The following is a 12,586-nucleotide window of genomic DNA, read 5'->3' on the forward strand; positions in this document are numbered from 1 at the left end:
ATGTGGGATCTTAGTCCATGACCAGGGATGGAAGCTGTGCCCCTTGCATCGGGAGTGCAGAATCTTAACCACTGAACTGCCTGGGAATTCCCTCCAAATGCTATTTTGGGCTTTTTGTAAAGGATATATATATATATATATATATATATATATATATATATATACAGCATTTTTAGGGATAAAAAACTTATCCTCAAGAAAAGGCTCCAATGAGTTCCTTCCTCCACAAAGAGCTGCCCTGCGCACTCTCCCCTCCCACCCCTCCACTCTCCTGTTGCCCCGCTTCTTCCTCTGCTAATTCAGACACAACTTATTCCTCAGGAATGGTCCATCTCAAGACTCCTCCTCTAGCAACTCCTCCTTCTGCTTCTTCACTGATTGGTTCCTGCGGTCTCTGTTCCTTGAGCCTCCCACCCCCAAGCCCCACAGTATTCTACTCTTATAACTACGTTGCCTGGCCAGTCTTCTTCTGTGACACCTTAGATCCAGGTTTCAGACAGTCACTCTACGAGACCTGCAGCACACATGGGCAAGGCCATGTACCAATAAGTACATTTTCTTCTGCATTCTCCGGAAACTCACTCATCACTTTAATGGCTGACACTCAAAAATTTCCTGTTAATTAACTCATTTAGCACATCTACGGGTGGTTTTGGAGCAACACACTACAGTGAAGTCTCATTCTAAAGGCTCTACATTTCCACTGACTTATAGAGATATTCTACAGTCACACGACCTCCCAGAAAAGCAGAAGGGCATCAGATCTAATACTATTTGAGGATCCATCTAATGTGCTCCTTGCACATGGCACTGGTTTTTCTCAACACAGGACGAAATAACTAAAACATGATCAGAGTAAACCTTCTAATAGAAAATATTCTCTCTGTTGCCACTGCACTGGATATTCTACCAGGAACAGTATCATTGCTTTAAAACCATGTTAAACTGTTATGCCCTGCTTCTGTACATTGTTTGCTTTTTAATGCCCTTTGGCAACAAAAAATGAGAAATGAACTCACCACACCATAGGAATATGTGTCACAAGTTTCAGACACAGGGAGACTTTGGATGACTTCAGGAGCCATCCATGGGAAAGTTCCAACCAAGGACATATGTGTTGTATGGTTGTGGAACCGCGAGGCGCCAAAATCGCAGATCTGAGAAAAGAGAAAGGAGTATCAACTTTCTTTTTACTGACTAATAAAACAAGCATCAGTCATAAAACCTACATCTGAAATTAACCAAATTTCTTAAAATTAAAAAATTAGTAGTCCTACCTTCAACACCCCATCAGCAGCTATAACAACTAAAAGGGAAAAAAAGATAAATTATGAAAGTCATCCAGTTTGAGTTATCCTGAAAAAAATCATAAACGTGTATTTTTGTCTTTCATGTGGGATTCTGAACAGTAAAATCAATGTATTTACCACACTGAAGATTTTACAAAATGGAGCTGACATTAAAATAAAAATACAAAACTAATTCTATGAGGTGCTGATTAAAAGGGCTCTAAGACCTTGTTTTAGAAAAGGCAGAGGAACCAGAGATCAAATTGCCAACATCCGCTGGATCACTGAAAAAGCAAGAGAGTTCCAGAAAAACACCTATTTCTGCTTTATTGACTATGCCAAAGCCTTTGACTGTGTGGATCACAATAAACTGTGGAAAATTCTGAAAGAGATGGGAATACCAGACCACCTGACCTGTCTCTTGAGAAACCTGTATGCAGGTCAGGAAGCAACAGTTAGAACTGGACATGGAACAACAGACTGGTTCCAAACAGGAAAAGGAGTACGTCAAGGCTTTATATTGTCACCCTGCTTATTTAACTTCTATGCAGAGTACATCATGAGAAACACTGGGCTGGAAGAAGCACAAGCTGGAATCAAGATTGCTGGGAGAAACATCAATAACCTCAGATATGCAGATGATACCACCCTTATGGCAGAAAGTGAAGAGGAACTAAAAAGCCTCTTGATGAAAGTGAAGTGGAGAGTGAAAAAGTTGGCTTAAAGCTCAACATTCAGAAAACGAAGATCATGGCATCCGGTCCCATCACTTCATGGGAAATAGATGGGGAAATAGTGGAAACAGTGTCAGACTTAATTTTTGGGGAGCTCCAAAATCACCACAGATGGTGACTGCAGCCATGAAATTAAAAGACGCTTACTCTTTGGAAGAAAAGTTATGACCAACCTAGATAGCATATTCAAAAGCAGAGACATTCCTTTGCCGACTAAGGTCCGTCTAGTCAAGGCTATGGCTTTTCCTGTGGTCATGTATGGATGTGAGAGTTGGACTGTGAAGAAGGCTGAGTGCCAAAGAATTGATGCTTTTGAACTGTGGTGTTGGAGAAGACTCTTGAGAGTCCCTTGGACTGCAAGGAGATCCAACCAGTCCATTCTGAAGGAGATCAGCCCTGGGATTTCTTTGGAGGGAATGATGCTAAAGCTGAAACTCCAGTACTTTGGCCACCTCATGCGAAGGGCTTACTCATTGGAAAAGACTCTGATGCTGGGAGGGATTGGGGGCAGGAGTGCCGGGGTCCAGCCCCAGTGGATCCAGGGTGATTCGAAGGTGGGGACGGAGTCGGCGTCCTTGGAAAAATACATATTTAATTACAGATATAGAGAGAGATTAGAAACGGATAGTGTAGTAGGAAGATTAATGGAGAAAAAGAGGCTGAATAACTTGGATTATGTGGAATAGCATCCATGCTCCAGATGGGAATTCAGCCAGAAAAACAGGGAGCAAGAAAGAAGCGACATGGGGGAATCAGTCTTTCCGGAAACTGATCCAATTTCTTTATTTTGGGGTTTGCTTATATACCTTTTGTTACATATAGGGATGAATACAGAGTCACGCGGGGGTCAGCAGTCCTGATCTTTATCAAAATCAGGTGCTTCACATAAAAAGGTCTTAGGGATTTTACATCATCTGGCCATGAGACCTGCTGACATTTTATGATCCTTTCTTTCTGATAACCAAAAAACTTATTTCTTCCAAGGGTGTTTTTCCTTAAACCAGGCACCACCCTCCAAATAAAGTTACATTCCTATAGGGTGAGGGTGTAGTGAGTTACAATCAAGAAAGGAATTTATTTAACCCAAGGTTAACATGATTAATCTTAAAGGTTAATACTTATTTCTCCTATATGCTTAAAGGTTAATACTTATTTCTCCTATATGTTAGTTATATTCATTATAAGGGCAGGGAATATGGAGATTTAGCAGCAAACATCAGCCCAACAAATGAAAATTCTTTCACCAATGCTCCCCTTAAGATCTATTTAGTCTTAAGATAGTGATAAAGTTACATTTTTACATAGCAAGGACACAGTGATTTATAACAAAGTACAGTGATCTGTTACAAAAGAGAAAATTCATTAACTTAAAAGGTCTAGTATTGCTAACCTTAAAAACTACTATATTTCTTTGTCTATATTCCAAATACATTGATTCATATATTCCCAGGTGCCTACGGATATGGAGGCCTGGTGGCAATCATTGACTCAACAAGAAGAAAAATCCCTATGCTAATTAAGACTCTCAAAATACTCCAAAACTCTCTGTGCTGTTTATGGTTGAGAGGCAGTAAACAATCATGTGCGTAGTGGCAGCAGTATGGATAATCCTGTCACACAAGCTAGTCTGTCAGCAGAGGTTTGACCTGAGACATCCTTGTCCTACCCAGAGCAGGGAATTAGCAGCAATTATCGACACAACAAATGAAAAACCCTTCACCAGTATAATTCCTAACCAACCCACTATACTAATAATTTCTAACTCCCCGAAAGAATTTGCCTTTAGTAAGTCTAAAACATCTCGTGCCTCTCAGATTGGGAGGCTGTAAACAATCGTGGCCAGACGAACCTATACAGGTGGGCTAGATAACCTTCAGAGGAGTCCGTAAGCTGAAACACTCTTGTCACACCCAGGAATTTTTATTGCCTTGGAGCTGCAAGTTAACTCCTTCTCCGAGAGAAATGGTGATGGGGGAGAGCCCCCTGTAAAGTCAGAGGTGTAGGTGAGAGCATAAAACAGACTCTGGTTTTGGGGTAGAGGCTCGGGGACAGGGGGTTTCCTGAGGCTTGATCACGCCTTTGTGCGCCAAGCCTTCTTCCTCAGGACCTTTGCCATGGGCGGAGTTCCTCACGCTGGCCCCCGGCACAGGAGGAGAAGGGGACGACAGGGGATGAGATGGCTGGATGGCATCACTGACTCGATGGACGTGAGTCTGAGTGAACTCCGGGAGTTGGTGATGGACAGGGAGGCCTGGTGTGCTTCGATTCATGGGGTCCCAAAGAGTCGGACACGACTGAGTGACTGAACTGAACTGAAATGAACTGGAGACCTCGTTTTAAATTAAATGTAGCATTGTCTAGTAAAAAAGTTATAGATCAGCTGCAGTCAAGGGAACCAAATTTTCACCTGGATTCTGACACTAGACTGTCAACATTCTACTGATCAAGTCATTAGCATTATTGCTTCATGGTAAATACGGTTTTTCCCTCTGGTTGAAGAGTAATTTTCTTGAAGGTGGAGATAATGCTTATCTATTTACATTATACATTCATCCATTTAACAAATATTTGTTGAGCACACGCTGTGGGCAAAGCCATTTACTATATTCTAGCAGAGGAAAGTGAGCAAGACTGGCATTGTCTCTGCTCTGGTGGAGCTTACAGTCTAATGGTAAACAGAGTTAAGCAAACACCTATAATAAAGTGGGATAAGTTCTGTGATGAGAGGTATGGAGATTACCATAGGACCAAACAGCAGTCTAAGAAGTCAAATTGTAAGGAGGTTGAAGTTCTCTGGAAGAAATGATGCTATGCTGAGACCTGAAGAACAGATTAGAGCTAACCAGAAAGAGGAGAAGTGGGGGAGAGACGCATGTTTTCCAAGCAGAAGAGTGAGCTCGTGAAAAAGGTCAGGAGCAGAGGAAGAGGCTTGCAGTTTTGGAAAGTGTGGGCCAGGTCCAGAAGAGCCTTTGTGAGAAATGGAAAGCCAGTGAACAATATTAAGCAGAGGAGTGAAATGATCAAATGTGCCCAGAGGGACAGAACGCGAGGAAGATCACTGCAGGCAGGGAGAAGTCCAAGAGAGATGATGATGCCTGCACTAAGTCTGTGACAAGGACAGGAGAGAAGTGGACCAAGTCAAGAAACAGGCTGGAAGCAGAATCAGCTGGGCTTGGAGGACTGGCTATGGGAGAGGAAGAGGACTCAAAGAGGAAATAAAATAGAGGCAATGTGGCATAATGGTTATAACAGGAACTCCTTTTTAAAAATTTGATTATGGATTAGGCAACTGGTATTGTCACTCACTGAGAAGGGGAATGCAGGAATAATTTGTTAGGGGACAGGGAGAAGATGAAAAGATAGACTTGGACACAGCACATTTTAGGGTCATACAAAATACCTGTGTGAATATGTTCAATAAGCACATACATAGTTCTGAAGTTGAGATCTATTTGACAATGTGAAGATCAACTAGGGCTTTTATGGGAGTGGGTGAATAAAATGTAAGAAGGGAGAAGGTCAAGGACAGAATCCTAAAGGAATGTTTCTAGCATTTCCTTTGTAAGCCACACAATGCCTCGAACACGGTATATTATCAGTACTTAATAGGTGTTACTAATGACCTTGACAAGTGGGGAAAATAATTTTTTCATGACCCAATACCCAGAAATAGCCTAAGGTTAAATCTAATACTATATATGATAAGCTATACATTTTTCAAATATTGTTAATATTATATTCAGTTATTTAAAAAATACTTCTATCTTTTCATAAGACCAGTGTTTATTTAAACATCTAACGTCATAAAACTATATAACTTAGAAAATGAAAGTTCTACTGTTCTCTCTTACCTCCCCAAATTGTTCAAAGTTAGCTCTATATTGTTTCAATGTGTATGCGTTTTACTGTCAAGTAACTACACAACTATAATTTCAAAAAATGCAAACATTCTCCATTGTTAGTTTCATGAAGACAGTTTGAATAACTTAACCATTATCTCATGGGATATTTAAGATATACTGATACACTATATTAAAGGGAGAGACATTAAACACTTTTTAAATTGAAATTCTGAGCAAGAATTGAAAATAAATGAAGTTATAAACTCTGATACTTCCTACCAGATTCTAGATTATTTCCCAGTGACTTCCTGTTGAGCATGCATGCTCAGTGACTCAGTCGTGTCTGACTCTTTGCAATCCCATGGACCGTAGCCCGCCAGGCTCCTCTGTCCATGGGATTATCTAGGCAAGAATACTAGAGTGGGTTGCCATTTCCTCCTCCAGGGGACCTTTCCAACCCAGGGATCAAAGCCATGTCTCCTGTGTCTCCTGTAATGGCAGGCAGATTTTTTTTTTTAAATCACTGAGCCACTTGGGAAGCCCAATGACTTCCTGTTAACCCATGTATATTAAAAGTTTTTAGCTCTAAGAAACTTACATCTAAGGAAAGCTAAAGGATAAGTGATGAAACCTAGAAAAGGGCAAGAACAATGAGCCAGAGTCAACTTCAGGGTTGGGGTGGTGGTCCAACCTGAACTGCTGAGGAGTGGCAGCTGCGAACAACTTCCCCGTCTCCACCCCCACAAGCATCACGGTCCTGGGCAGCCGGTCAAACTCCTGCGTTCTCTTTCTCTACTGACCATGACTACTCTTTCCAAAAATCACACTATTAGTATTTACCCATTTTAACTGCAATGATTTAAAGATTTTCTAAAAATAAATTGTTTTTAGAAGAATCACATAGAAAACATGAAGAATCACTTAGAAAGCAAGTAAATAACTAAAGCATGTAAATGAATCGACATCAAGATTTATTTTTTTTTAAGTAGCAAACTCTGATTCAAGCTCTCAGTGCTGGCTAGTTAAATAACACCACTGCCTTTCTCCATTAATTTTCAAGTGATGTAATGGAAGAAGCATTCAATTACCACTCCTACTTGAAGGTAACATCTAATCCTGCCAGTCATTTAAAAGTGCTCACTCTACAAATTATAAAATATAGGATCATAAATAAACTTTAAGAAGCAGAGAAGAAGAGAAAGAAGAAAAAGAAAGCTTTTACTTTCCAAACCCCGCTGATCATTTTTGGGCACTCCTCCAGGTAATATGAGTGACATAAAAAATTTACACCAAATAATTCAGGAGTAACAAGAACAAAACTCAAAACTGCTAGTACAGAGAGTCATCTAAAAATAGAAGTTAGAAATACACTACCACTATGTGCTTGGATCCAGCAATACCTCTTTTAGAGAATGATTCCAGATAAATAATTAGGGATGTGTTGCAAATTTTTGCTGAAAACTATTAAGCTTAACATTTTTTTTTTATCATAGAAAAAAAATGTAAACCCAAATGTCCACATTCTGTGCTATTTATATAGTGAAATACTATGCAGCCCCTTGAATAATGGGAAAGATTTTCATGATATTAGCTGTGAGTTAAACAGCAGGTTACAAAAGATATGGAAAGCATGATGCTTATTTCTATACATGTATGTATACATGTGCATGTATTTTATAATAGGTGAGATAAAAACATATGACTACTTTACCATTTCTTGACTTGAGATCTCTGTGAATCACCTTGACAGGAGCCTCCATATGTAAATAGTGCATTCCTTTTCATACAAAAAGAAATATAATGAATATAATTATAATAGAAATACAGTTAATATAATTTTCAACATTATATCAGTATTACCTCTATTTTAAACATCAGTATTACTTTCCATATTTTTACAAAGGATTTAATAGCAAAAACTAAGTCCATGTGCTCTATTCTTCCATGATAGATAAAATAGGGACAAGACATGCCTACACTAGGAAAATTTAAATACTATGGAAAGTGTATGTGGTTTAATGTCATATAAGTCGGAATTTGATTGTGAATAAAGTTAGCTTCTCACAGTATCCAATAGGACACCTTGATTTTCTGGAGTTTGCACAAAAGTAAAACAGATGCCACTGAAAGAAATGATAAGGTGACTAAGTGACTAAGGTATTCCACTACCAACTGCCTTCTAAATCAGCCACAGTTCTGAACAGAAATTTCAGTTTTCATTTGCATGTCTGAAGTTACCCAGGGCAGCTTCATTTATTTTCTCAGTATTCACTCTGGTAAGACCCTGGGAGTGGAGGTGGGGTAGGGATGGGGAGACTGGTTGAATTCATTAGTTACGGTTGGTAAAGAATTTTGTGATCCTCAGACAGAAAAATACACAGTAGTTATAAAATATTTTATTCTTACAAATCTTTGAGATAATCTATATTTCAATGTACTCTTAAATTCTTTACAACATATTAAGAATCAGGTTACTCCAGTAAATTGTATGCACATAAATTAAGCAGTTTTCTTATTTTGAATAAAAAATTATATTTTAAAAGATACATATTTCACAGTTACCCCCTTAGTAATATTTGGTTCCTTCCTTGTATTTATATATAGTCTATCTAGAATAAAGAACAAAAGCACTTTCTACTGAAATATTTCCTATTTCTTAAGTTGTCTTCTAAACAATCGAAGAAATAGCCCTCTCACCTCAATCAAAACCATTTCTTTGGCTAATGAATTATATGCTGAACACAGTTTAATAATGAGGCCTTGGTTCTTTTTTCAGTATATAGAAAATTTCAGTTTTATAAGGGCTAATTTTTAAAAATCTATTATTTTCTACTTTCTAGTTATTATATATTGAAGAATCATGAAAGAACAATGAAAAATTTCAAAACACTTAAACTCTTGCCATTTAAAGTTATTACTGAAGAGTCAACAAAAGTATAGCAATTCAAATATCTTAAATAAAATGTAACTGGAATAAAGGAAATCTTTCTTCTAATATTAAGTTCTACATATTCCAAGCTGTGAAAATTCAATAGCTACAACTTGGGTAACATTTAATAATTTTTATGACAGAATTTCATAGTTATTTCTCTCTTGCTTTAAGAATCCAATTCCTGAATAATTTTTCAGGTAGAAACTGTTTAATTACTATTAGAGGCAGAGCTACCTCATTTCTACATTTGCTGACAATAAAGAATTTAAAAAAACACTCAAGCACAAAAGCTTTGAATATAGGGACTTTTCTTCCTCACTGTAGATATTATGAGAAGAAGTACCATATTGTATTGAGCAAGCTGGTATCTGTGTATAACATATAGTATACATTTATAGAATATTTAGTGTACATGCACAATCATATAAAATTCTATTTAGTGTGTTTCAATAGCGCTATATACAATTCTGCCATATTTTTATTGCAAGAAAACAGGAGGCCTGAAAAATGTCTCCATCAATTTTAAAATTCAAGGTTTCCTAAAAAAGATTTCCCAGGTGTCACTTTGGGAAGATTTGGAATCAGTGATGACCATTCGGAGACTGCATCCAGGCTTGTTAGCTTTAATTGTTCCTTTTACCCATTGCTGGCTGACTTGCAGCAATTTCAGATACACTGGTCTGCCCTCCTTCCCTCTTCCCACCCAGAAAGAAGAGAGTCTGTTTTGCCTTTGAGAAGGTTTTCTCTTTCCAGTAATGTTAAGCAATGCCTATTTCAAAACTGCATGAATCAACTCTTATTTGAAATGAATTATTCATCCTCTGATTTCTCAACATCTTGTTGCTTCAGTGGCTTCAATCATGGTCAAACTGAAGGGCACAGCTGAATTCAAAACTGAATCAACAAAAATCAAGGCTTCCTATGTCATCTCCAAGTTCCACACATAGCTTTATCAGAGAGGGTTGAAGTCATTCTGAAAGCATTGATCTCTTCTTTTTGTAGGCCATTTTAAATATTAAGAACTACCTGTATAGTTGTAAACGACTGTCTTCTCTGCTTCACACTTCTCACTTGAGGCTGAACACATTAGGACTTAGCCTTTCACATTAATTCATCAGCCACCAAAATGAAAGTTCTATTACTGTGTAGTTTTGGACACTCCCATCTTCTTCATCCCAGTTTTTCACCTGTAGTTCCAGTTTGCTGTTTAGCCCTATTCCTTCTCTTCCTTTTCTTTTTTATACAGCCGGGACTCTTGAGAAACCCTAGGAATGACTGAGCTGATCTGGAGCCAAAGGACTTGCCCCACAGACAGGGACTGTTACAGGGGAAGGGATCAGGAGGGATGAGGTTTACAGGCTAAGGGCCAGGGAAGCTAAACAGTGTGCACAGCAAGAAGCCGAGTGACTGGTGTCAGCTGATTTGTTTGCTATCCATCTTAAGTGCCATTAGGTAATAAGATGGGTGTAATTGGTTGAGCACCCTAAATGCAAATGTCTGTAAGGTGAAGTGCTTTAAGTCAAGGACTGCTTGTATATGTATTTACATTTCTCTAAGAGTATTTCCACAATGCTTCAGGCAGTTTCCAAAAACAGCACATTAACCAGCTTACAAACAGGTGGCCCCTGATATGCAGAGAAGTGGCTATGATGTTCCATGAAAATGTCTTGAAGAATGAGAAATTTTAAGACTGATTTGAGATGTCTCATGCATGAATACACAATTAAGTTAATTAACACAGCCAAAGCCTTAAGTACACCATCCTAAACATAGAGCTTATTATTCTTATAAGGTAATGAAGTATCACTCAAGCTGCAGCATTTTGCATGAAACTTTTTTTTTTTAATTTCCACTTTCTCTATTTGAAGAATTTGGCAGGTGTTGATGAAACTTAAAACAGGATAATTCCCCAAAGGAAAGACTATTACTTTTGGAAGTCTCTGTGTGACTTTCCAGTGAAAGTGAACTATGAGTTGCTTTCCTTATTGAGTACTAAATATCCTTTTATTTGCTTTGTAAAGAGATACTTGTAGAGATTGGAGCAGCAAAACCCAAAGGAGCTAATTGCCCCAGTAAAATTTGGACACACTTGCTTTCCAGGGGTTGCTAGAATACAAATGTAACCATCAGCATTCATTATTTAGATTAAGTTGTTTCCAAAGCAACTTTGACAGTTATAAATAAAACTCAGAAACATTCAGTTAGGAAAATGGAAAAAAGATAAAAATAAATGGAGTTTAAATTGCTTTAGAGAGCATTTGTGTATGAAGGAATTTATGAGGGAAAAAGAACTAGGCACCTTGTTTAGGGATTTTGTGTATTAAAAAATATTCCATTTCCAAGGGTGATTTTCAAGTTTACATTAAATATAAAATAAAATCTGAATTGCTTTTGCATTGAAGGCCAAATAAAACTGTTTTGCAAGTGGTTACTATTTTTAGCATAATATTATATATACAAAAGAAGTAGAACTAATCCTACAATAAGTCACATTTTCTGGATACTGCGGTCTGAGACTTACGGAACAATAACAGAAATATGATTTTTCCATTTAATGTATTGAGCAAGCTGGTCAATTACAGTGTCACAAAATGGGACAAAAGTATCTTCCTTGGAGCCACTGATTTTGTTGAAACTTGGTTTTTGGTAAAGAAGTAAAGAAAGGAAAGAGAAAAAAAAGGAATGCAGCAGTGGAAAGGCAATGGCCTAAAATATTATGTGCACAGTAAGCTGCAGAATTCTTGCTACTTTTGTCTGAAAAAAAAAAAAAAAAAGCTTAAGACAGAATAAGAAATCTTCTGACTTAACTCACCATGTCAGGATCTCTCCAACTATGCTGTAAGAATACATGAAACATTACCTTTGGCTACATCAGTGGCCCAGGTCATAATGTGATCCATGTCCATTTCTTCACTTCTGTTACTGTTAATGTAATCATAGAGTGATCCCAGAGAAGCGTATTCTGTTTTCAAAGGAAAGATAAGCATAGAATTAAAACCAAGGCACAATTCACAAATAAGACTGCATGGTTTCATTGAGAAAATGTGCTAAAAAATTTAACAAAAGACATTAAAACTTATTAAAAAAAAACTGTTCTATGCTGTGGTTTCTCAAAATTAATATCATCATGGAAAGAAATCTGCCAAAGACAAGACTGCTAACAGAATAGATAATATCTTCAGCTGGTGATGAAATCAAAAGCTATTTGGATGGAATTCAGAAATACAAAGGTGTTGCAAGAATGCATTTGAAACAAAGGCAGGCATGAATATAGGTATTTCAAAAAATTGTTATTCTTAGGAGATAAATAAGGTTAAACACATAAGCCAGAGGGTTATGTAACAATGTAAACAAATCAATATTTGTTGCATCAGGATTTAGATTAGTCCTCAAATTTTAAGCTTTACAAAAGGCCAAGAAAGTGAGAAAATTCCTTTAAAAATGGTTTTGAGATATAAATTACATATCATAAAATTCACCCATCATATGTGTACAATTTGATTTTTAGGAAACTTACAGATTTGTGCAATAATCACTACAACCCAATTTTAACCTTTTCATGATCCCAAACAAGTCCCTTCTGCCCACTTAGTAGTTAATCACCACTGTCAGCCCCAGCCCTGTGATTTATCTTTTCTCACTCTCAAATGTGCCTTTTCTAGACATGTCACATAATGGAATGAAACCATATACGGCCTTTATGTCTGACTTCTTTTCTTCATATAATGTTTGCAAGACTCTTTTGTGTTGTAGCATGTGTCAGTACTTCATTCCTTTTTATTCCTGAAT

The 12,586-nt window shown here is 37.5% G+C and overlaps 1 protein-coding gene across 9 annotated transcripts in view; it reads right to left on the reverse strand.

Annotated features, from left to right (window-relative positions):
• The window catches only part of MAP3K20 (mitogen-activated protein kinase kinase kinase 20), a 169,863-nt gene that overhangs the window by 75,288 nt on the left and 81,989 nt on the right, over positions 1-12,586 (reverse strand). For all 9 annotated transcript variants that reach the window (XM_069577192.1, XM_069577189.1, XM_069577190.1 and 6 more), the window contains 4 exons: positions 11,658-11,759; positions 7,577-7,642; positions 1,278-1,306; positions 1,020-1,157 (listed from right to left, as the gene is read on the reverse strand). In XM_069577192.1, coding sequence (XP_069433293.1) covers positions 1,020-1,157; positions 1,278-1,306; positions 7,577-7,642; positions 11,658-11,759 — 335 coding nt within the window. The remainder of the gene's footprint in view (positions 1-1,019; positions 1,158-1,277; positions 1,307-7,576; positions 7,643-11,657; positions 11,760-12,586) is intronic.

Source organism: Ovis canadensis, chromosome 2 (genome assembly GCF_042477335.2).
Source record: "Ovis canadensis isolate MfBH-ARS-UI-01 breed Bighorn chromosome 2, ARS-UI_OviCan_v2, whole genome shotgun sequence".
NCBI classification, from domain to species: domain Eukaryota; kingdom Metazoa; phylum Chordata; class Mammalia; order Artiodactyla; family Bovidae; genus Ovis; species Ovis canadensis.